General features: G+C 39.4%; 3 protein-coding genes across 11 annotated transcripts in view; 2 read left to right on the top strand and 1 right to left on the bottom strand.

The window, feature by feature from the left end:
* Positions 1 to 261: 261 nt before the first annotated feature.
* plaa (phospholipase A2-activating protein) lies at positions 262 to 6071 on the bottom strand. Its single transcript, XM_056369516.1, has 14 exons — positions 5663 to 6071; positions 5041 to 5234; positions 4817 to 4917; positions 4476 to 4596; positions 3912 to 4079; positions 3606 to 3741; positions 3217 to 3386; positions 2929 to 3080; positions 2632 to 2851; positions 2419 to 2484; positions 2265 to 2336; positions 1969 to 2076; positions 1098 to 1268; positions 262 to 946 (listed from the first exon to the last, which is right to left on the bottom strand). Exons 1-14 carry the CDS (start codon positions 5809 to 5811, stop codon positions 378 to 380), a joined length of 2397 nt encoding a protein of 798 aa, XP_056225491.1. The 5' UTR covers positions 5812 to 6071; the 3' UTR covers positions 262 to 377.
* Positions 6072 to 6701: 630 nt separating this feature from the next.
* zdhhc21 (zinc finger DHHC-type palmitoyltransferase 21) lies at positions 6702 to 13025 on the top strand. The gene is made up of 8 exons (XM_056369527.1): positions 6702 to 6806; positions 7551 to 7727; positions 7965 to 8063; positions 8286 to 8397; positions 8739 to 8877; positions 9128 to 9244; positions 9988 to 10031; positions 10259 to 13025. Exons 2-8 carry the CDS (start codon positions 7574 to 7576, stop codon positions 10389 to 10391), a joined length of 798 nt encoding a protein of 265 aa, XP_056225502.1. The 5' UTR covers positions 6702 to 6806; positions 7551 to 7573; the 3' UTR covers positions 10392 to 13025.
* A 144-nt stretch (positions 13026 to 13169) lies between these two features.
* The window catches only part of LOC130164650 (nuclear factor 1 B-type-like), a 78357-nt gene continuing 66093 nt past the window's right edge, over positions 13170 to 25433 (top strand). The window contains exon 1 of one of the 9 annotated variants that reach the window (XM_056369526.1): positions 13170 to 18177. In XM_056369526.1, the coding sequence (XP_056225501.1) occupies positions 18082 to 18177 (96 nt within the window). In that variant the 5' untranslated portion in view covers positions 13170 to 18081. Of the gene's footprint in view, positions 18178 to 22350; positions 22747 to 23090; positions 24378 to 25433 lie in introns of those variants that run through there. The other 8 variants (XM_056369520.1, XM_056369521.1, XM_056369522.1 and 5 more) reach the window with 8 other exon arrangements.

The following is a 25433-nucleotide window of genomic DNA, read 5'->3' as shown; positions in this document are numbered from 1 at the left end:
TATGCCTTGTATGCTAAATATTACTTGTTAGTATAATTCTTATGCAAGGACTCATGACAGCCAACCTTGTGTAGGTACAAAGTTGGCTATATAATAAAACTTGTTAATGGTTTGACATAGATTTATCCCTACATAATGTGCTTTTAACATTTCATTCACATTTATGCATCATTGTTACAGCATTAACCCTACATATACCTGACAAATTCATAAAGGGACTTTGGAATGGAGTTGCATTAATAAAAACACAGACTATGCAGATTTCATTTGTCCTTTTTTATTGCAGAGCATACAATTATTTAGGTCTCCACCACAACTGATTAAGCAGAACAGAGTAATAGTATGAAAGAAGTGCCCTTTTTTTCTATTCATTTGCATCATTGTAGTTCTTTTAAAACCAGCTGGCAACACTCGCCCACCTTAGATGGATCAGACACTGATGAATACTTGGAAATCTGAGAGTTGACCCCCAAAGAGCGAGCCAGGTCCTGGGCTGTTTGGTCTGAGGCCACAGTGGTTCCCAAGGCCACCAGCAGCCTAAACACAGCCTCCTTGTCTTGTACCGTCTCCAGAGCTCTACTGGCCACAGAGAGACACTGGGCCTTGGCCTCAAGATCGGGTTGGCTGTGTAGGCAGCCAGCGTAGTTAAGCACCAGAGTGGCCAGGGCAATGTGGATGTTCTTATTGCAGACGGTGGCCAGGTCAGCAGCACGCGACAGCACCGTTTCACGCTGGGCCATGAGGAGGGCTCGGCCATGCCTGCCACTAAAGCAGTTACACAGAGTCCGCAGTGCCAACATCTGATTGGCAGGACGCCCCTCAGGCCTCATCAGGCTCAACAGGTGGTTGCACAGCTGGACTCCCTCTGCCTCTCCACAGAGGCTCTCGTTAACCTGCGGGTGGCGCACTGCCAGCCTCATAATGTCCAGGACAGGAAACACTATGTCTACAATCCAGGGAAAGCAAAGGGTACTATGGTTAGTGAACAGTAATTTACTAGAGAACATTGTTCATAACTTTGTAGGAAACTTAAAAGCAATGAACTATGAACAGAAAAAGAATAAATCATAAATTGGGGTAGAAAGCTGTTGCTGTACCTTCAGGCCAGTGGGAGGCCTTCCAGAGTAGGTTGATCTGTTGGATGTTTGGAGGATGTTCAGAGGAGTTTGGCCCACAGACAGACACCAGCAGCCCTTCAAGGCTTTCCAGAATTTCCCCAGAAAGCTTGTGCTCCTGAGGGGCACCTTCATTAAGCTCCTTCAGCTTGGCTGGTGAGAAAAGAACAAATCACTTACCCTGACACAGGTAGGAAACTTTAATGAACCAAGTCAAAGGTGTTTAGTTACAATATCCTCATCAACACAACTTTTAAAGCCTCGGAAAGTTAAAATCCATTTTCAAAAAGTTAATCTGCTTCATCAGGAATGTGGTGTTGTGGGATCAGATATGATGGCCAAATACTATGAATCCTGACTGGTGCAAACCAGCGACTAGAGCACAAAGAAACAAAAATCTTCAATGTGACATAGCTTACACTGCTCCAACTTTGGCAGAAAAAATATATTAATGTAGGAACCCATCACTGATGGTAAAAACTGGGAAAAAGGTTTGCAGGGCTCCACGATCTCCAAACTGATTAATAAAGTTATTAAAGATGTTCTGTCATTCTGTCCTGATATAGTTCTTATGTCAGGTGGCACAACACATCTTTAAATCTATATGTCCAGTGGAAATTTAGATGCTTCATTTTGACTGAGAAGAATCTACATGGACATGCTTCATAAGTGTGAAGTGTTTTTGAATGCGTCATGATTTCAAATGAAAACGTTTCTATTGTCTTGGCTGGTAAAATAAAAATACATAACAATTTGGTCAACAAATGGATTTGGTGATACTCTACATTACAACTCAATCAGCATGGCTCTATGTAGATTTCAGTTGTGCATCATCAGCCTATAAATGGCTTACCAATGATTTGTGTGGAGTTGGCTTGCTCAAAAGTTACACCATCAGTCTTGGGGAAGTAGATGTTGGTTGCCGTCTGTCTGAGGGCTGCTGAAGAGTAGGCACCTCCACCTGCCAGGTAGAGAGGAATGTGATCCAATGAGTCGAACACTCACCATTAAAGAACTGAAAACATATCACAACTGCCTTGTGCCTCAGATAGGAGACACGCAACTGACATTGGTCTTTTCTGTTGGGTCACCTGTTCGTGGTGTCTTTCGTTGTGCAAAATTCATTGGTTCCTTCAGTGTGTAACCCACCTGTGAAGGGATCCGCCACGCCTACAGGAGCACTTGTGTTCGGGCCAGACCCCGGGATGTAGCGACCAGAGCCTGTGTAATAAAAAACACAGCTGTGAATATAACCTCTCTGCTGATGTAAAGATTGTGGAAAACCTTTTTGTAAAGATATTACCTGTGAACGGATCAGCTCCAAAGCCTGGCCTATCATCAGAAGACCCAGGGATATACCGAGCTCCTCCTGTCAGATAAAGAGGCAAAAAAATCTTGTGAATAATTTAGTCCAATAACCTTTAAATACTGAAAGGAAAATATAAAGAATGTGCAGTATAGAAAGCACAAGACACAAGTAGAAAAACAAGCCCAGGTAACTATGTCTTTGCCTCACCAGTGAATGGATCACCACCAGCTGGCTGGGCTGGTCCCACCACATGACCTTTGGTGTTCTCTATGATAAAATTGGCAACCTGGTCGAGGAACATGGGGCTGAGGTCATTCTTCTGCAGGAAGTTGTGCGCTGTCAGCCAGGGGTCCTCTGACACGTTGTAAGGCAGCTTCATGGATGGCCCGCCCTCATTCACGTCAATGGTGAAGACATAGTCGTATTCCTGAGGGGAGATCGGGAGTCATTTATGACTGCTCTTGTGCAGTGTTCCTTCCCTCATCACTAAGCTTGTGGCCTTACCTTTCCTTCGTACATCACACTCTTTGAAGTCTGTTGATTTGAGCCTCCGACCACATCTCCGATCTTTACCCAGCGGCCATCACTGACACTCCACTGATATGCCTCCACCTTCTGTCCATCTTTAATCAGCCGTGTCTGTCCGTCACGATTTCCTGGAGGAAGTAATCAAACAAAACCATCGTGATGGAGAAACGCTACTTTCTCTTTATCATAAAACAGAAAGGGGTGTGAACCAGTAACAGCAGACACAGCAAATTTTCACATATCTTTATATGTCTATTTTCTTACCAGGCTCGTTAAGGTGTTCCCTTCCAGGAAGATCCTCCATTTTGATGTCTCCAAGGTCGCCTGTCTTTGGGTCAATGGTGGTTTTGGACAGCTCATCCTCAAAGGCCTGTAGGTCCTCTGCACTGGCCATGCGGTCCTCAGCTTCCGTAAAAACACGGATAATGCCATCACTGTGGGCAGACGGTCAGCATCCAAAGTTAGCCATAAAACTACTTCCAATACCAATGTTCCCCTGAGAATCTACACCATGTTATGTGCTGTAACATAAAACTATTTGATATCAGTCGTAATAGAAAAAGGTGTTTAAATATTTATGCTGTGACAAATGGAAAATGGACATGATCAGCTAAATGATTATGGGCTAAGCATGCCAAATGCATTTTTGTTACCTGGCTCCAACGGCTATATCTCCATTAGGTAGAATACAGCAGCACCAGACAGACTGGGCAGGCAGGCGGATGGTCTGAGCACACTCTCCCTTCCTCCATATCCTCAAAGTCCTGTCCTCTCCTGTGCTTACAAAATCTAATGAAAAAAACATCAGTCTGTGGTCAGGGTGAGCTAGGAGTAGCAGGAAAACAGATGGATGCTGGTTCAATAAATAATCAAGCACCAGTGGTTGGTTACACACATATTACAAGTCTGTCATTTGGATCTTTCATAAGCCTTTAACTATTAATATAAAATGAACACACCTTCGCAATTTGGGAAGACAGCTAAGCTGTAGATGTAGTTGGTGTGGCTGTAGTAGACCTGCACACATTCGCCTGACACCAGCCACCTTCTGATACTGGTGTCATTGCTGCAGGAGAAGAACTCAGTGTTGCTGATCACTGCTAGTCCCCTCACACAGTCCTCATGACCTAAAGTGGAAGAGAAAAAAAGACTGTGTTAACCTGATGAACCTAATTGACCTAGTTAACCTGATTTGCTAACATAATGTCCAGTTATTACCAAAGAATGATGTGATTTATCATTTTAATTTTTTTTGCTCTGACATAACTGTTGTTTCCTATCATACTCCACAAGGTTTGTTGGCTTAAATCAATTAAAATGTTTGAGGGTGCAGTGCTTACAATAACCAGATATGCAAACAGAGGCAAAGTTGACACGATTACTTACTTAAAAAGTTAACCTGAAAAACTCTAAGCAATTTTACCTATCAAAAGTCAGTCACAATTTTGAACACACACAGATCTAACCAGAAACCAAAGACAAAAAATGATATTTACTCATGTTAACCAAATGAAAACACTCACCTGTAAATGTTGTCTCACATCGGCCAGCTTTCCAAAGCTTTATGGTCTTATCTGCTGATCCGGACAGCATGAGGCCTTGTTCAGGTAGTATAACCACTGCCCACACTGCCGCAGAGTGGCCCTGTAGCGAAATTAAAAAGCAGCCAATATGCTCTGTCACACTCCCTAATCATGTATTTGCTTATTACAGTTGCATAGATGAAAAAGGCATCAATTATCGTGAAAGTACAAATGTCAACTACAGTCTGTGCCAAAGAAAGCCCAATTAACTGCGTCTTATGGAAAAACTCTACTAGCGGAAGATCAGGGTAAGATTTACCATCACAGATATATCAACATACCTGCAAAGTCATCATGCATTTCTCATTCAGCCAGACTTTGGCTGTAGTGTCCCAGGAGCCGCTCAAAAGTGTCCCAAACTTGCCAGATGACAGACTACAAACTGCGAGGATTAAAAGTTAGAAAACTGTTCAAACTGTTTACATGCATGATGTGATGTTAAGAGCAATTAAGATGCTTATAGGTGTGTTTATGTCCTCAGAGTGTATTGTAGACCACAGCTTACCTGTATTTTTATGACCCTTGAGAGTCAATAGCGGCTGTGGTTGGTCCAGTGTGAAAACACAAATGTTATTATCATTCCCACCTGTGGCAATAAGTCCTCGGGGATATGTTTCACTGGGTGCAATGATGCACACACAGGATACAAAATTAGAGTGGCCAGACATACAGTGCATCTCTGTGAAGCCTTTGTCTGGGCTGTCGAGGGGACAGAGAGCAAAGACATCTTAAGTGAGCAGAGTTACTTGTGTCGGAAAAGTGCAACACTGTTGTCTGGTTGATAATTGTAAGAAGGCTCAGTAACTATATGCCAGACAAAATACATAAACCACTGTACATCTGGTGAACTTTAGCAGTTACTCAACATCTGCGCTGTGTAAACTGAGTTACAGCTGAATGAATGACAAAGCTAATTTAAGTACACGTTAGCAATGTGCTTACTAGCTAACTTAGCTACCAATGTTAACACGATTTTATAAACAGTAAATAACTTCAGTGAGGTTTGTTATTTGGTTCGCTACTTTTCTTAATCAGAACACTTTTCGTGAGCACAGGGTTTCTTATAAACTAGCATAAATCGTAACACAACACAATCAGTGAACCAGTAGCAGGCTAATGCTAGCTACCTTGAGTTTGGTACCCAGACTCTTCCGGTTCGATCTCTTGAGACAGACACGAAAGCTCCCTCTGGAAAAACAGCAGCTGTTAGTCCTCTAACGTCCATTTCATGGCCCGGGATGGAGCACCTGAGTTTGTATGAGTTAGATGATGCCATTGCCCCCCGTCAACACAACGAAACTACCGCAGTGGTGTAATGCTAAGCGGCGTTGCTGTCAACAAACACCGGCCGCTAATGCTAGCGGAAGTTGAAATACGTCACTCACATCATTAACCTCACCATTCAAATTATATAGTTGTTCATGACGTTAAAATCAAATATGGGCAGTGGTAAGTTCAAATCATTACAATCGAGAATGTGTATTCAGAAATACATTTAGAATTACAAAAAATCACAGAAGGGAACGAAACAGACTGCCGACGCCTGTATTTACAATTTTTCCCCACAGGGCGGCAGTAGACGGTTGTCAGATGGCGGTGGTGCACTGCGTTCCAAGCGGGTCCACCGCCCACCTGTCCACAACCACTGCATGAAGCTACCACAAACAGGCAGAATACAACAGGAAACTGGGAATGTTGACAATAAAATAAAAGCCTAAAATATGTTTGTGAAAAAACGAGTACAGTGATAACAAACAAGAATCTCTGCATCCATAATGTCCTACCAAAAGAGGTCACTATTTTTATATTCTAAAGGCAATGGTCATCTGGAGCAATCACCTGTATTAAAACATTGTGTTTCTTTGTGGACCTTAAATAATCATATGGCAGTCCACAACGAACTAGGCCTATTACATGAACCCTCATGAACAGATAGATGTCAGATAATGTATAGACAGATAAATGCTAGATAGATAAATGCTGGATGATAATATGAGTGGATCAAACTTGATAATATGTATGTACTCGTATGTAGTACCTATGTAGCACATACTTTAGTCTATATTTATGTAAAATTTTTATTTTTTATTTTTCATTTATTTTTTGCTAAGCTATCGTCCCATTGAAAATGGTTTTATTTGTAAGAATAAATCAACCGGAAATGTGTTTTTTCATTGCAGGTAACAAAACACTGGTCCTGTCCAGCCCACAGAGGCTCGGATGAGGAAGTGGCTCCACTGATACGTGCGCTGAATAGGACAGATAATAAAAGTAGGTATATTTTCATTTTGAAATGATTAAATAATGACTGACGCTACGTACGTTGTATTATTTAATCTGTATATGACGGCGAGTGAATTAAATCAGGTTAGCCCGCTGAGGTTAGCTAACAACACAGCAAGGCTATAGAGCCAAGCCCGTAACGCCTGTCAGTGTTATCAGTTGTATGAATGATGGAGCAGGCGAGGCTGTACAATAACTAGGTTTTTAGTGCACAATAGCAGATATGAAGCCAGTTTGCACTGATTTAGACTGGATGAGATCAGCAGATACTGCTCATGTTAAAATACATATAAAATTTGTGGAGGTAATTAATGCTGGGCTCGTTTACAGACACCTGCTGTATAGCACACTAGTTAGGCCCATGTTAAGGTTTAATCTCATGACAATTTCCAGCAAACCTGACCTAATATTTCCTCCTCACTACATGTCAGATAATTGTGTTCTCAGTCATTCTGCTTTGCTTTCGGCCAGTCATTAATACATGAAATCTGTTACTGTCATGTAGCAGTGCTTAAGGCAAAATGTCACTGCTTTGTGATAGAGAATTCATTTGAAACACATCATTTTAAATAACCACAAACTAATGGAATCTGATGACTCACACGCAGATATGACAACAGCCACTATAAAACATGTATGTACGTTAACTAAGCTAATTTTTTTAACTAAACTAATTTTACCTAACATCAACCGGTTATTTCGATCTGTATGTGTTTGTTTGGTACACTTTAGGTTTTCCTGCAGTCCCTGCAGCCATGAAGCTTCGACTGCACTTTGTGGTGGACCCCATGGGCTGGCTGTGCATCAGCATGGTATTTGGGATCTGGTTGTACAACACGTTCTTCATTCCTAAGCTGGTTCTGCTTCCACACTACAATGAAGGACACATCCCCTGGGCCACAGTTGTTTGTGAGTGTCCTTGTTTCCACTGGATCAATTCCTTGTTGACACATGAGAGATTAAGAAAGGAAGTGTCTAACCTATTTCTGAGGGGCTGCTGAAAGTCATGAGAATTTCTGGTAAAACCACAGACAAAAAATACAATTATTATAGGAGTACTCCTTTAAAACATGCAGTATAGTGATTTTGGATGGAAGTGTGTGTATCACACTGTTCAAGTAAATTAAACATTTTGTATTTCCTCAGGTTATTACATAGCATCAGCACTCTGCATAGCGGCCCTCGTCAGAGCTTCGACAGCAGATCCCGGGCGTCTTCCTGTGGACCCCCACATACCTCACTCTGGTGCGGAAACAGAAAAGCTCACCTTACTTCCTCACTGCTTTACCACTTCTTATAAAGCTAAAACTTGTCCCCTATTATTGTTCCAATGTGTCCGATAGTGCATGTTTTTACTGTTTGTCCATACATGTTCAAAAAACAGCAACATCTATTCTTAGATGACATCGATACGTTTAAAGGTTATTATCACTGTGTCACTTTGTCATCTTTGTCTTTATGTCACAGAGCGAGAGCACTGGGAGCTGTGCAATAAGTGCAACTTAATGAGACCTAAAAGGTCCCACCACTGCAGTCGTTGTGGCCACTGTGTACGCAGGATGGACCACCACTGTCCTTGGTGAGAGTATACTCTGTACTGATACATATCACATCTCACAGCTTCTGATTGCACGCTTGTATTCAAATTAGTGGTAAGGTTAATGTAGCTTATAATATATCAAGAGACGTTTTCTAGTTTACACCAGTAATGACCTGTCTTCTTCTTTGTATAATGAACCTTGTGCTATCCATTTTGTTTTCAATAATTGTGGGAAACTGATTATTTTTTCACAAATATTGACAGAATGAAAGATGAATATCCTCACAACATATTGTTTTTCTGCACATGCAGATAGATTATATTGTATCATATCATATATGAATGTTAACAAAATTGATACAAGATCAGTTTATTTCCAGGATCAATAACTGCGTGGGAGAAGACAACCACTGGCTTTTCCTGCAGCTCTGTTTCTACGCTCAGGTCCTAAGTTTGTTCACCCTGGTGTTGGACTTCTGCCAATACTATTACTTCCAGCCACTGACAGGACTAGACCAGGTACGTTCCACTGCAATATAAGTAACAGATATCCTCAGTTCACAGAAAAATGTCTACATTTGTGTACATGTGTGTAGCAGTTTGGACTGTTGCTGTTTTTATTTGGTTATCTTAAAGCTGATGTGTCACCTTTGCCACAATACGTGTGTTAAATGCTTTTTAAATGCACTAGTAAAATGTACAAGTTAATATTTGACTGAGATAAAAGCACTGAACATCAATGAGTTGTCCTTCTGTCTTCCTCTGCCAGGAGAAGTTTATGACACGCCATGAACTGGCTCTGCTGCGAGTCTCAGCGCTCATGGGTGTGGTCATGTTCGGTGGCATGACCAGCTTGTTTTATACACAGATGACGGGCATCCTGTCTGTGAGTACTGAATAATGACCAGAGGACTTATTATCTAGATTCAAATGACATTTGCTGCTCCAATGATGTTAATGTAATTTTGTCTTCTCTTAACAGAGTGTAGCAAACATTTCCAAGCTCATGTAACTGTTTAATGTCATTTTGTAGGATCTGAAACATAAGCATGATGGTCGTATCATTTAGTATGTTTGTCCTGTTTAAAGCAGGCTTTGTCTTTTCAAAGACAAGCAAGGCAGCAGCTCACTAACCTTCAGTCAGAACGGCTTGACATAAAAATAAAACAATCAATGCCAGTAATGCAGGGATCAATAGAGAAGAAACGAGAGAAAGTCTGGGGTCAGGCTGTGTGTGTGAGTGTGCGTGCAAGTGTGTTTGGACATCCCGTCAGTGACCACATTTACCTGCAAGATATGAAGAATTGCATTCATAATATCTTTGGTGACATAACAAAATTGTTTTATTATAAGCCAAAGTAGTTTACAAGCTTTCTTCAAGCATTTTGGCAAAGCTGTAATGTTTGAAACATCTGTACGTAGCCTCCATGATCAGATGGGAAACGGCAAACTTTGATTTAGATAAAAGTTTCCGATCGATGGAGCCGTCAACAGGGGCAGGAGAACACATAAATGTAATGCATGCTGTTTTTGGCTGATCATGTGACACTTTAATCAAGGCCCTGAATCATCATGATGGTGAAATGATCCACCCATATTGCATTGACCTTTGCTTTCTGCCCCTAACAGGATACTACCACCATTGAGAAAATGGCTCAGTTCTCAAATGAAATGTGAGTGTGCTTCCAGTCTGTTTCCAGTCTTCACACTAAACTAATCTAAGCTAACCAGCCGCTGGCTCCAACTTAATGTTAAGCAGAGATATGAAAGTGGTATCAGTGGTTTCATCTAGAAAGAAAATAAGCATATCATCCAAAATGTTGAACTATTCCTTTAAAATGCTCGCATAATACACATTTCAACATGAATGATTACCTTTTCTGTTCTCTCTTCTTTGCAGATACGGCTCAAAGAGATCCTGGCAGTGGGCACTAGCTGAAGTTTGCGGCACTCGCTGGAAACTCCTGTGGTTCCTCCCGCTCCGAAACAGGCAGCCGCTCCAAGCCAGCCACCACTCCCGTGCCCACGTGTAGGTCGGTAGCGCTACACTACCTCCTGCCTGCACAGATGGTACGGGCTGCCATGATGAAACACTGTATACACACTTAAAGAATCCATCTGCTCGCCTTCACCGTCCTCTTTTGTGCTATGGGAACTGGGCAGCAGTGTTGGTTTGTCAGTGGATACTGGAAGCTTTTTTTTTTTTTTTTTTTTTTTTTTTGGTTTTATTTATTTTAATATTTTTGTTTTCTTTTGCCTTTCTCTACAAGACCCAGACTGGCAGTAAACAGGGTCAAGAAACACCTTTGGGATTGACGGGAAAATGTTGCTTTTTTACTCACTGTGACTGCTACTTTCAGCATTTGGAAAACACTTTTAATGGCTAAGTGCATCAGAAGGATGGAAGTCTGCACCTGAAAGCAGCTGGCAAAAGGGACCCCTCTCAGGTTACTTTAATCAAAAGAGCCTTTACTACTGACCTTTAATCAACTACAGACAGAGCTAGGGTAACTCCAGTGTGTCTGTTAGAAAGGCATTTTTTGTATAAAGTTTGTGCCTTGTTTCTTTTAGCTCTGTCCTTTTTTTTTATTTGTTACGCATGAGCATTGCTTTTTCGTTATATTTTCTGGTTGCTGATCTTCCAGTTGGCAAATTTCATGTGAATAGTGAAGGGATCTTTAAATGGTGATCATATGATGATTCATGAATGTTTCCTTGCTTTGTTCTGTGATCGTTTTACCTATGAAGTGATGTTTTATGAAGCATGGCCACAGAACAAAGTTGATAACTTGAATAATGATGACACTCAACCAACCGGTTACGAAGATGTGTGATAACAAGCAGACAGTTAACAATTCCTGATACCATGGTGCAATAATCCAAATTTAGAAACAAGTCAACAATAATAATCTTAGGCTGTATCTGTCGTGATCAAATCTGTTGTATAATCAAGTTGTTTCTCTGCGTATAACAAACATTACAAAGTCAATTAATATCATGACATGTTGTGAACTCACATACTGTCCTCAAAGATCACTTAAACCTCTCTATTGATCTTAAAGGAGTAGTCTGACATTCTGAGAAGAGCGTGAATAAGTGTATTTTCCCAGAATATCGTCCTATTCCTTAAAATCGGACTGTTTAGCATAAACCTGCTGTATCAACCATAGCACTTACAAAGCATTGGCACAAATGACTTTTGAATACATTGTTCATTTTATACTGCTGACAAAATCATTTGTGATTTATACTTATCATGTTAGTGCTGCAGCTGACATAGTAAGGTCTTAACAAGCAACCCAAACACAAGCAGATCAGCGTACTTTTGGCATACAGCTAGTTAACACTTGACACATCACTGGCGATTTTGCTGTAAATCTATGGTACTGAATAGAGATTTATTGAATTCTTTAACTGAAGAAGATGATTCAGTGCATAACAATGCTAGCATAGTGTGGTTGCCACCGTCTATAATACTTGGCAGCCACTTAGCTCAAGCTGTACGTAAACAAAGCTTGCCATGTGCTGGAAACATTACAATATCCAAGTAGTTTTAAGTGCCTGTCGAGGTCTTCTTTTTACTCTCACAGTACATCATCATCATGTTGTTCTCCATACAAGCCAAAGACCGGGGGAAATGTTGCAATAGTCAGCAAGCATTCAGTAAAAGCATGTCTCACCAAATGTCTGAAGGTAGCGGTTCGATATTATGCACTGATTTTTGCATTAGCACACAGTCTGTTTCACTGCAATCTTCACATGAAGAAATTTTATTTGTCGTGTATCCCTTTTTTAATTCATACCTCTAATCAAATTGTTTGCATTTGCATGAGTGTGTGTTGATATCCTTGCTCAGTGGTTTTTATAACTCAGATTCAGGTTCTTGGATGTTTGTATTTTATTTTTTTGTGGTTTGATAGTGGGTGGGTAAATGTGTGTGATTGGTGGTAAAAGAATGGGGTACTGATGAATTCATTAAGAATTTCTTTATATATAATTTTTGAAAGCAATAAGCGCTGTGTGTCAGTGAAGCCACCTTTATTGTTACAACAGTAGTGAAAATCTGATACGTATTGTGAAGTATATGAACTGGATGGATGGGTTTCACTCTTGACTCATTAACCAGTGATAACTGATTGTTTGTCAATACTTCAGTAACCTCAGCCAAGATTAATACTACTGTAGCTGCTGTGTGTAATTGTAAAGCATTTTTCCAATGAACAACATGTCAGCCACAGGACCTCATGTTGTTAGCAACAGGCTAACAGAAAAGCTCAAATTCATTTTGTTGAATCAAGAGCTGCAGGAGACTGGAGGTGTGAACGTTTCAGAGAAGCTGTGCTCACTCACTTCCCTCCACAGCCGCTATCTGGCGTCCCACAGGGCTCTCAGTTTGGATCTGTGCTCTTTTGTTCACATTGTTCATTTGCTGTTTTTTGGAATGTGTTCTCAAGCTTTATTTTGTTTGATTCAGACCTCAAACACTGGAACAGTTGTGTTTTGTGAATTAAATTAATAAACCATAAATATGTTACCCATTTATTTACATCTAGAAAGCCCTGTGAGAAAAATCTGTTAATTATCTTAGAAAAGTGTATCAATTGTGATTATAAAAAATATCATAAAGGTATTCATATTCTAATAAATTAGATTCTGAATAAGTCTGAGCTGATTCCTCTCTCTTTTTTCAACTTGCTGTTTAGCAACTTAAATCTTGGCTGCAGCTGAAGCTTTTATTTCTCTGTTATGGAAATGAAGAGAGAAATTAGCATGCGATGTCAGTATTTTCATCAACCGCTTTTATTATATGGAGACCTCAGCTGTGAGACCATAGTCTGGGAAGGAGCAGTGGACCTTTATTCTTGTTGCCACCGTACCAATATGGAACCCTGAGACTGACAAAATGTAGTAAAAGGTTATCAGACAAGTTAAATAATTAAAATGTGAGTGTAAAAACAAATAGAAAATATTATATTTTTTTAGCTTTATACCTACCTCCAATCAGCTCATAATAAAAAGTGTGCAGTTGAGAGGACTGTGTGGCTAGTTATAGCATCAGCCTTTTCAGCTACCTCATTTCGAGGTAATCAATCTGATATCGCAAGAGAACAAAAGGTTGTTTCCTCTTATTACAGTCTCTTATTACCTGTTATTATCTCTTATTACCCACATGCACAGATGGCATCTTGACAACAGTAACTGTGTATTTAAGCTGAAAATGGCAGATCAAGGAGTACCCTCAAATGGCCATACTTTCATTTATTTTTCAATGTCATTATCTCAAGATCATGAGTTGATTTATCTCAACTGGCGAAAACAAAAGGCAGATTTTTCGAGATGATTTATTACGTTTTAATAAGATCACAGGATAATTATGGAGAATTTGAAAATGAGTGTCTGGTTTATTTGATCACACCCACACAGCCTTCACGATCACTGTCATGACTGTTGGGGAGGATTCATAACTGAACAGTAAATCAAGGCAGTTTTGTTTGCTGCAGTTATAGTTACTCCTTGATCTGATATCTTTAGCTGAAATCAGTCACAGCTGTCAAGATGCCATTTGCATGCTAGCATGGCACTCCTGATTGCTGATAAACACTATGAATAATAAAAGGAAACAACCCTTTGTTTTCTCGTGATAACGGGTTGATTAACTTAAGGTAACAAACCTCGTTTTCTTGAGATAGGAAGATAAATTACCCTCTTATCACAAGAAAAAAAAGCTCAAAGTAACAAAATAATTAATTTGTGATTACGAGATAAGGGCATTAAAAAAATAATTGCAAGTACGACCGTTCTCAGCTTCCATACCCATAACTACAGAAAACAAAACCACACATTTATGCCTTGACTCACTGTTCAGTTATGAATCCTCCCCAACTTTAAGAGTATGCAATCTCTTAATATAAACAATGGTGTAAATAAAATATTATCAGCAAAATAAACTTCAAAAGCACAAGCGCTGGTTCGGCATCCCCTGTGATTTATTATCATTCTAGTTCATTTATTACTATTATTATTATTATTATTATTAATGTGCCTGACTGAGACATTGTAAAATGATCCTGCTTTTCCTGGTACGTCAGAATGTCAAAATAAGCTGTTAGATTTTCACTGTAAAATATTATGTAATGACAGCAGTTGTTTTCTTCCATTGACAAGATTATATTAAAATTAAGCAAAACATTTTCAGCCAGTTTTCTGTTAATGCCTGACTCAGAAACATCAAAGTCACACTGCATGAATGCTTCACTTGCTGTTTGTTTCTCTCACTACAATTACTGTGTGTCACAATAAGAGCCCAAGGCTGCTTCAGTTGTCTCATACCAAATGGCCATTGTCCTAAAAAGTTCTTAAGTCTCAGTGAGGCGTATGTAATGTGTGCATGATCCGTGAACGCGGTCTATGTGTGTTGTCAAAAATGGTTACATGTTTTTAAACATCAACCTGTTTTAATATCAGTCTCTGCTGACTCTAAAAGTCCCAGCCAGTGCTTTCTTTATCCTGGAGAAGAGAAAATATTCTGTGTATAGATTTAATATCTGCATTAGTGTTTGTAATAACACATTTCAAACCCCAGTATGTTGAAATGTGCCTGGGGTGAAATTTAATTTGTCAGTTTGAGCTTTGGGATGATAAAATTTAAGGAGTCCAGTCTAGATAATAGCAGCCTGCAGCAGCCTGGGTTGAATGTGCTCTTAATCTCTGGCAATTGGTTGGTCAACTGAACTAATTAAATAAGTGACCACCTGCTAGTTTTACGGTCTATGACATCTGGCTGAACAAAAGAAATAATTAGCCACATGCTTGATAAACATAAACTATGCTTGGAAGAGTTATCTCTCAAGTACAGGGCTGTTTACCTGTCTAGGATTGGAGTTAGTGGCTTGGCGTGTTCTGCTGCCATTTTGCCAAGCCTAGACAAGGATTAAGTCTACGCTATATAACATACAGTTTATTATCGCCTCACTAATTAAGGGTAGCATGATCATTTTTAGATTTCAATCCATATGGGCCATTTTTCCTATATGATTGGATGATTAAGATCATCCCCAGGATTAAAATATTTTGCTTTGATGCCTTTTTTTTGTGAGGTAGGGCTCGTGTAAAGATCCTACATACTCGACTGGCAATAAGTTGTAGTGGTTGCTGTCCAATTTTCTGTATACATAAAAGGCACATGAGACAATCTGAACTTCTTTTTAGATCTTTAAGATTAAAATGTCTTACTGAATCTCTGATTACAATTTGATTCAATTAATATTTTTACATTATATAATGTATCATAAAAGTGAGATTAGATTTGTCAGAATTCAATAAGTCATGTGAGTAGGTTGCCAGTAGCAGGTGTTTGCTACTTGTCTCCATTTTCAGCTCCAGAGCTGAACTTTCTGAACACGGAGGTATTGATTGGCCTATTGATTTTCAAATAAGCTCTCATAGTAGAAAGTAGAAATCCAATTAAAAGTTGAACTTGAAACAGTTAATCCAATCAAGACGATGAAATGTATCGATTTTACCCTCAAAATCAATAAGGTGCATGCGGCTCTTGTGCATGAGCTTGGCCCTGAACATTTTCCTTTTTCCAAAATCGTGGATCACATGTTTGGCATCAGCTGAATACTATCAGAATTTTTTTTTTCCTTTAATTTGCTAAACTTTTTTTTTTTTTTTAATTCAAGTGATAAAATTCTTCAAACTGTGTAGATCTTTATGTGTTGTTGAGATAGGCTTTGATTTCTCATTGTAAGGGGTCTCACATACCCCACAGCTGTATGTGTAAAATTTATAATAATTGCAATCCATTGTATTTAACCATGTTTTACTGAACTAATGCAGCACTTTACTGTTTACTCTGTTGTAATAAAAAACAATGTTAAGTATGTTTTTCAGAGTTGTTAAAGAGGACCCAGGATTCGCGTTAATATGGATAAAGCACATTTTTTAAAAAAGACACTTGAGCAAATTAAACTTTTTTCAAATCTTGTATAACGTATTAGTTAAGGAATAACATGTGAAAACACATGACCACTACAGGGTAAACTGTTCCTAAAGTCTCACAAGATGCTGAAAATAATATACAGACTTCCGCCAAAGACACAACTCCTGTAGTATTTTTGCTTTATCTTTATCTGCCCTCCCTATGGTTTTTAGATTCCCTCTGATAATGTAAACCACAGTGCTCACTGAGACCTTACACTTGTTGTCTTTCATCCTCTAGAGTAAGATAAGATCCGTTTACCTGTTCTCTGTCGTGACCAGCTGATATTTGCCTTCCATGATGAGTGTGGAGTGTTTTATTGTTCTCTGTGTCTAAGAACCAATTTAATTAGCCAGCTCCTGATTAGGCTCCTAATTAGTGCTTTATTAAAGTCAGGTGTGCTGAAAAGGTCAATGCTGAACAGATACTTATGGAAAGCAGCTATACAGTGCAATCAGATGTAGGGCAAACATACAGCATGTTGTTTACACGATAGGTGCTCAGTTAGTCCTGCTTCATTTCCATCCAACTTTTAAAATTAATTTTCTATTGCATTGTGTGAGATTTAACCCAAAGTGCTAAAATATTGTGACTTCTGGCTTGTGCCATAAACTACAGTATGATCAAGTGAAGTCATTGTCTTCCTTTCCACTGGTTTTTTTCATTCATCGAGCTATTTGTTGTAAGTAATGCTAAGTAACTGTTGCTAAGTCCACCCACCGTCCCTGTGGGGAAATCCAGCTGCCACCGAGCGGCCTCAGCGAGGAGGATTGGAATGTGGCAGGAGAGAAAAGGTCTTTTCAGCTGGCATTCAGATAACATTTACATGGACACGCCAAACGTCTTCATTCATGGATCAAAATACAGTCGCTTCCCAGTGGAGCCCTGACACTGAGGGCGACTTTAATGCAACAGTTCTCTTGATGACTACTTGATCTTCACCACTGGTTGAATGGTAATAGAGTGAGTCCCCCTTTGAATTAGAACAATAATTTTCAGTGACATTAGATAATCCTTTAACACAATCCGCACACCACTGCATTTTTTATATGCAGAAGTCAAGAGGCTCTCAGTGACCTTTAGTTCAGTGCCGTGCAGTGATACCAAGCTGCCCTGGCTCTTTAGTGGATAATTCCCAGCACTGGCAGGTTTTATTACTCACTCAAAAACAGGGTTGAAACAGAGAGATGGGTACAGGCCAAACGTCACCACTGACCCAAAATCATCTTGTCTCTGACTCTTATAGAAGAATGATGCTCCTGTTCTCAGGCACTTCAAAATTAAAAGAGATGAGTGCATTTGTGTTCATTTAATCACATTACTTATCTCGGCAGAAAAACCTGATTCTTTTACAGTCCATCAAATCCCTTTAATGAACAAAACCTAGATCTAAATTACGATAATTATTGCATTCTTGACACAAAAAGTATTTCCATGTTGTAATGAATCTCCAAGTCATCTGTAACTTCCAGCACTTTGTAGAACAAGTGTAAGAGAGGGAGAGGGGAGGGGGGAGAGAGCAGGGGGAGGAGGTTAATGTAGGAGGGGGATGGTGAGGGTTGCAGGGTCATGGCTCTTGTAATTACCACAGTCAGGTTCAAGTCCCTGGTCAAGCTGTTGCTGATTTTTTTTTTCTTCCCATAATGCAGTGTTGTCAAGGACTGGCCTTCATGTGGCACAGCATGCCTCCACTGATGCCCCTTTGATTAGGTGTCTTATCTTCCACCGGGCTGCATCCGATGAGAGCCGGGAGCACAGTGATGGCGGGGAAACTGACAGAGAGGTCCATTAAATGGCAGCTTTGTTATGACATGTCAGCCAGGACGTGGTGGATGGTAAGTGGAACTCTTTCGTCATGTCTTCCTTCTCTTCATTTGTTGTGAACGTCACCATCAGGCAAAAATCTGTTTAAAAAAGGGCTGATATTATTTTTGTAATAACCTAATAATATAAATCTACAAAATCTAAAATTTTGTGGTGCCACAGTTGCAGACTTTTGACAATATTTGGGAAAATATGTCTGGAAAATCCATGGCCCGTCTGGAACTGTGACCCTGTCTGAATCAGCTAAATATCATATTCTTCTGATAGCCCCTCTCAAAATTGAATTTACTTGAGGCACCATCAGTTTTATTACTTTTGGGACTTTGGTTTGTGTCTATATCTGTCCGTGCCCAGGTCATGTCTGACCACAACTGCTTTGGTGAGGGATAATGTGGACAAGGTTTCATAATGAATGATTTTGGCTAGCACTAATTAGCTAGCTATTATGTGCTAAGAGCTATTTGTTTTAGGTTTTAGTTATTAGAAATATTTTTAAGAGTGTCCATTGCACATTCATTTCTAAGGGAATGTGATTCTTAAGGCCAGCGGTTGTAACTTTGATCATTGAACCCAGTTAACCGAGGATTTTGAAGGTGAGGAGTAATCAAAATGGACTTCAAATATAATATACATATATATATATATTTTTAACAGAGATGAATAACTAAAGGAAGTATTCAGTATGGCTTAAGTATAAGAGCGTTCCTCAAGTGCACCTCTCTGTGCACCCTCTGCAGTGTTGATTTGATAGTGTGGAACAAAGACCCCTTGTCCAGCCCGCGCCTTTCCCATGCTGAAGAGGCAACACAGGCTGACATTTCTCTCTGAATATTTATTTACTTGTCAGACTACAGGCGCACTTTTATTGTGCTCCATCTCCAGGGTTTAGAGCTGAGGTTTGTCTGTCTGTCTCCATGCATATGAGCCGAAATAAATGACTCTTTCTCCTCAGGTCAGGCTGTTTCCTCTGATACCTGCTGCTTGATTTAGTCCTGGTTTCAGTCATGTTTGATGTCAGTGTGTGTACATGGTGGCAATGCCTGAATGCTATAATGATATTAATTAGTTTACATATATTAAATGTGGTGTCTTCAAGGCATTTAACGGATGCTGTTTTAAAGGAAGACACAGAGCAAAACAGAATCAGCCTCAACTCTGATTATCTGCCAGTTCATATAAAGACAGACCCTTAGTGCTTTCAAGAATTCAGGAGGGGATTTTAAGAGCAATTTCAGCGAGCAGGGGACAGAACATGATGTGAAGTACATCATGGCCAGAAACAGTGGTTAATTAAAAGTTCATCTTAAAGGTTAGATTAGAGGGATTTATGCAGGGACTAGCTGATCTGCTGTCTTCTTATGAAAAGTTACTCACAGCCATTATGAAAAGCTTATAGGAAATGGTGCAACAGTAGGAAATGGCATCACACAGACTAAACCACCTACAGCATAATTATCAACGTAACCTTAAAGGAGAAGGGAATCTAGCTCACATACTATTTCGACATGAGGAGAACATTCAGGTTAAACCAGCAGCAGCAGCCTTGCAGTTGTACTGTCATCAAAAAAAAAAAAAAATTGAGAATTAAAATTAGCTTGTATTCTCTGACCAGTCTTTGCTTTGATTTGTGAAGTTAAATGTCAAACATACTGATACAATAAATGGTACTAGATTATAGATTTCTAACCAAATGACACAGGTGTTCCCTGCAGTAGCAGTTCTAGTCTATTGCCACCTAATGGTATAAAAAAATAGAGTTATTGTACCTGCTGGCTCACTGTCCCACTGCCATGTCTTACTGGGGACACTTGAAGAACAGAGTAACAGCTGATCCCTTCCTACAATGACATTTTTCTTCTCAGCCTGATGTCATTATGTTGTTTTATCCAACAGTGTTAATATTTTCATTTCGCAGGGAAATTTCTAACATGTTGGCTAATAAGATAGCACTTTTTATTTTAAAGAGCGATTTGTCCTTATTCTGCCAGTTATTACAACGTTAAGAATCCTGGACCTTCATAGGATGAACCGGTCTTTTCATTCATCCTGATGCTGATTGCAACAGTACTGTAGTTGTGCAAGTGTTCAGCAAGTAAAGAAAAAGAGAAAGTGAACTTTGTGACTCTCCTGTAAGCATGTGTATAACTTGTGTTGTAAACTGCCTATATGCCACAAAAACATCTCCACCTTTTAAAGGTAGAACTTCAACATGTACAGGACCTCAGGTTTAATTCTCCATGGGTCCCAAACCATCAACTAGCAGTTGTGTTTGTAGCCACATGGGGGCGGCAGATCCACATTCAGAGGGATGAAGCTGTGAGGGCTCATGCCATGTGCATCATTGGACTGGTATGATATAATGTTGGATAAATAGAAGCAGATGAATTATGGAGTCATTGTTTTGTGATACTGATCTAGCCTTACATGGTATCTCACCCATTAACAACAGTTATGAAGTAAAATGATGTAAGTCTAAAAGTAAAACTTTCTTGAAAAAACAAAAGGTAGATAATAGAAACTGAGTGTGGAACAAAATATTCCAAAAATGTATTGAATGTACTTTAAATTCCGATTTAGTGGGGGTTTAAATAAGTGTTTTTAAAGGTTTAATAGTCAGAAGAACAAGATCTATTTAGCCTACACACAACGAATAGCTTTGCCTCAAGGCTGTCACTCAAAGACTTGGCACACCAATGGTATCAGACTGTCCTTGAAACCATGATTGAGTAGCACTTTATAATCGTTTGGACATGACATGACAACATGACAATTATGACATTTTTAGATATTGGGAATAGTGTGTTCATGTCATGATCACAACGATGAAAGAGCAGCAAAAACTGTTGTCAGACTACCCATTCAATTCATACAATAATTTTCTATTGTTGCTATGATGGCATACAGTAATGGACACCCAGTGAATGATTATTCAGTGCAAGGATACCCAATTTAAATATCCTATCAGTCAACTGCTCTAGCAATATTGAACCATTACTATATAGCTTACTACAGTACTGCCACAATGACTGTTACTATTATAACACTGCTCACTATTGCTGCTAATACTGTTATTGCTACTACTTTTACTTATATTATGTAATTAGCACTATAAAACTGATTTTAATATTTGACAGATTGAGGAAATGACAGTTACATGATACTCTGAGAACCTAAAAGTAAATGAAATTAGCAGCATAATATAGGGATAATGTAGCGATCAGGTGTACATAGAATAGAATATATGTGAGGAGAATATCAGATACTGGTAGCAGCTTATTACTGCCACTTCTCCGCTTTGTACTGCCACTGCTAGTAATAATAATAATAATAATAATAATAATAATAATAATCTGATTTCCCTTACTGTATATTATAGAGCCATAATTACTGCAGAGTAGTGATTTCCACCATCAGTCAGTGGCTGCATCGCTATTCAGCATTGACTGTCCAGCTCTGTCAAACCCCAAACAGCACGTAAGAGGAGCGGAAATGAGGGGCCCAGGGTACAGACTCCCGGGGCCACTGCTGCTGGCCAATGAGAGGCAAGAATGCAAACACTATTACAAAATGTAGCTGTGTCAAGCTACAGAGAAACAGCTAGATGATACCCATGATAAGTGGTTGGGAAAATTCAAAATAAGAGTTAATGTGTTGAGGTTAAAATTAGTATTTTTGGTATCAGTAGACGTTATTCAAGTTATAACAGCTGTAAACCCTTAATGACGTAGTTGATAGTAGCCACACTAAGATATGACATTACAAAACAAAAACTTTAAGCTAGCTAAACGCTGAACAATGGAAACCATGTAGGCTAGCTATCTCCATATTTGGTGGTTTTTAGGCTTGAAGTTGAACCAAAGGATTAACTGCTTTTTTGTGGGTTTAGACAATTCTCACGTTTTTTAAAAACGGTCTAAAACCACATTCAGTTAGGCAATCAAATAAAAATGCTAAAGGCTAAAGGTTCTTTTTCATGAAATGCTTATATTTTTACGTCGGGTTTTCATTCGACAGTGACATAAGTATTTAAGAAAAACTGTATCTTTTTCTTCTATTTATTACACATAATGTTCACCAAGCTACTTTCTGTGAACAGTTCATACTAATATTGGCTGACAGGCTGCACAAGCATTGACAGACTTTTATCTAGAAAAGTCATACCGGAAGTGATGTTATTTGAAGTTTGTTCAACTTGACAGTCATTGCTGAGAGCCGGGGGGCGGCAGTCAGTCAGACAGTGAAAGTGAAGGCGGAGACCAACCCAGTGCCGAAAACTCAGCCTCTTCTGGATCACGTTCAACTTCACTGAACAACCCCAAAAAACGATCCAAAAAAGTAAGACTCGAAGAGGAAGGAAGACAAGAAAAAAAGAGAAAAAAACGCGAGGTGCTCCTAACTTCTTTTCACCGCTATCTGCCAAGAATTGTCTTCCGGTGTTGACTTTTTTTCTTTTTTTGCGAGCACTGCAAGAGAAAACCCTCCAAAGCACAAAGTTGAACGTGAGAAATGTGAAGCTACCGGCTTGTGTGTTTCAACCAGGCTCCAGGATTCCCTATTAATCCATGCAGTACAGTGCAATGGTACGTGAACATGGATTATTATTGCTTTCAAATGTTGTGATAACGGTCTTTGTGATACCAATTTTTTTTGTAATACTGTCCTGTCCTCGCGACGATTGAGAAATGTGGAGAAGTGGGTTAACTTAACACGGACCACAACATTGGCACGGTCGGGCCAAAATTGTACTAAACTTGGCACAGATTCTCCGGCAGCCTATGTTAACATCCCATTCCCCTTAATTTGGCAAATGAACTCTATGTGGACTGTTGACAGCTCTGTAGGACACACACACACACACACATACACACACACACACACACACACACACACACACACACACACACACTGCAGCCACAGAGTAACAATGTTAAACTTCCAGTCCTTTCAGCATTAAAGCTGCAATGTTACAACACACCCAGCTTAGTCATGAGAGTTTTACAGCTCACTAAAAAACTCATTCAAGTGTTCAGGTAGAGCAGGGTTATAAGGCCCACTGACATAAAATGTCATTTAAAAACTAACTAAAAACATACAAAGTATTTGTAACGTGCCAAAGTTTCAAGTTAGGTAGCCTTTCTTTTTTCTTTTTTTTACCAATCAACAGTACAGTTTAATCCTGCAGTAAACAATAAAATGAATGATTTAAAAAGATCTAATATTTGTATTAAAATGTGCCTTATCCTCTGTCTTAGATACTATTTATCTTATCAGAATTAATTTGAGGAACTTTTTCACAAAATCTAAAGGCAAAAAAAACAAACCTGAGTTCATGATGTTTCCCCTGCAATTATGTGGCAAAACTAAACTCAAAAGACCCACTGTTTGTTTTTACTGTGAACCACAGACACCCCGTTGAATTATCTAAACTAGAAAAGGAGTAAGCGCATGTTGTTGACAGGGAGCTCGGGGGTAAAGGGTGCCAGATCCGCGGAGGGGAATTTTCCTTTTCCGTGTCTATGTGACCGAGGCTGTGGTCCAAAGTCCCCGAGGCTCTTATAATAATTCTGCTGGAATGAGGGGCTAAATGAATTGTACGCTGTGTATTAAGATAGCCGAAGAGGAGAAGAAGGTGCTGTGTGGTAGATAGGGGTTGTGTGTTTGGAGGAGGAGGAGTGTGACTGTGTAATTACGTGGGTGAAAAAAAAAAAGAAAAAAAAAGTTGGGTCTGATTTGCTGGAATTGCGCAGGACCGAAGGTGCACCGGTCGATTTCATATCAAGTTTGGTTAAAGCAGGGGTGAACATCACACACTCGGCGCCCTCTGAAGCTCCCCACAATGCTTTTATGAACGAGATATCACTGCACCGAGACGCGCAAAGAGCCCGTGTAGTAGAGAGGAGTACGCAGCAGCCCCGTTTGCACCGGCTCTACGAGTAGAATCTGCGAGTGCTCGCTGTGCATGTCAACTTTAAAAAAAATCTCCTGCATAAAATCTCATTTTCTCTGCGGAGACGACAATCTTTGGATCGCAAAAAAATCCATGGATGTTCTTGGATAATCTTTTTGTTTTACGCGGATAGCTGCTCCACAGTCTTGCATGGTGCACATCGGTCCAGGAATGGCGCGATAAAGTGATCAGAGGAATCAGTCCAAGTACATTCACTCTCTGTGTAGCCGTCTCGTCATGTACTCTCCAATTTGTCTTACTCAGGTATTTGTGTCTTTTTTTAAATATACATTTAATTGTTACGATTTCCATATTTGTAATGAAATTGCAGTCAGGGAATAGAAAGTTCTGTGTATGCGCCAGGATTGTAGTTTTCATCTGTGCGTGGGAAATACTTTCACAACTCTTACAAATAACGTAGTTTTGCCATGTGAGTGAAAATATGGCGTTAAAATGAACCAGAATTTATGTTGTTAATCCTTAATGCGCACGTTTGTGCCATAATTGTGGTGATTTTTACTTTTCGAGATCTTAGATTTCCACCGAAAGTCAAAATGAAAAAAAAATTGAATAGTCCTATAGACAACTAAAAAGTAAGTAAAGTGCCAATCTCTCTGCGTTCTTTGTGTGCGTAAAGTTGTGCGTAAAGGTGATATTTTTTTTAAGATAGCACTCCAAAACTTGATGTTCTTGATAGTCCTGGGTATTTGGTGCAGGTATCTCTCAGGCTTAATTAGGTTATTTGTGTCCTCTAATAACCTCACACACACTTCCTGGCCTTGCTTGAGCTGTGTTTATATTTTTTTCCACGTGTATATTTTTATTTAGCGTTAAACCCCTATATTTTAGGGAAGTGAAGGTGGAAGGAGATAAAGCCACTTTCACTGTAGGAAGATCAAACGCATGATAAGGTTGTTTCAGGCTTGGACAGAGTAGCTGACTGTTTTGGCTGACTCAGTTTTACTGTTTATATTTTACTTGGCATAAGTAAGTGATTGACTGAGATGTGGTTTAGTTTGTACTTAAGAGGATTGTGCTTTTATGGCCCCAGCTGAAGTGCACTGCATAGGCCCTGGCCAAGTCATTTATCTTTAAAGCATTTGGCTTTAGACTGGTTGAAAAAAATTAACAGAATATTTAAAGTGTTTTTGAACAGGAAACCAGAAGTGAAAAAGATTTCGGAAGCAGCTCCTGCACATCACATTTACTGCTAACTTTTGTCAGTTTAATTGGCAACTTTATAGTGAGGATGTGACATTAAAAGGAGCTCTGAAATATTTTCTTTTAACCTCTTTAAAAGACTGTGGATATGTATAGCAT

This window comes from Seriola aureovittata, chromosome 23 (genome assembly GCF_021018895.1).
Source record: "Seriola aureovittata isolate HTS-2021-v1 ecotype China chromosome 23, ASM2101889v1, whole genome shotgun sequence".
Lineage (NCBI taxonomy): Eukaryota > Metazoa > Chordata > Actinopteri > Carangiformes > Carangidae > Seriola > Seriola aureovittata.
This window is presented reverse-complemented; position numbering and strand designations above follow the sequence as displayed.

Excerpts from the sequence above, each read along its gene's own strand:
- zdhhc21 (XM_056369527.1), top strand. The coding sequence starts at position 7,574 with ATGAAGCTTCGACTGCACTTTGTGGTGGACCCCATGGGCTGGCTGTGC. Across the intron at positions 7,728-7,964 it reads CCCCTGGGCCACAGTTGTTT|GTTATTACATAGCATCAGCA; the intron begins GTGAGTGTCCTT and ends GTATTTCCTCAG. Across the intron at positions 8,398-8,738 it reads ATGGACCACCACTGTCCTTG|GATCAATAACTGCGTGGGAG; the intron begins GTGAGAGTATAC and ends GTTTATTTCCAG.
- plaa (XM_056369516.1), bottom strand. The coding sequence starts at position 5,811 with ATGGCATCATCTAACTCATACAAACTCAGGTGCTCCATCCCGGGCCAT. Across the intron at positions 5,235-5,662 it reads GTCTGGGTACCAAACTCAAG|CCCAGACAAAGGCTTCACAG; the intron begins GTAGCTAGCATT and ends TCCCCTCGACAG. Across the intron at positions 2,485-2,631 it reads TGGTGGTGATCCATTCACTG|GAGGAGCTCGGTATATCCCT; the intron begins GTGAGGCAAAGA and ends TTTATCTGACAG.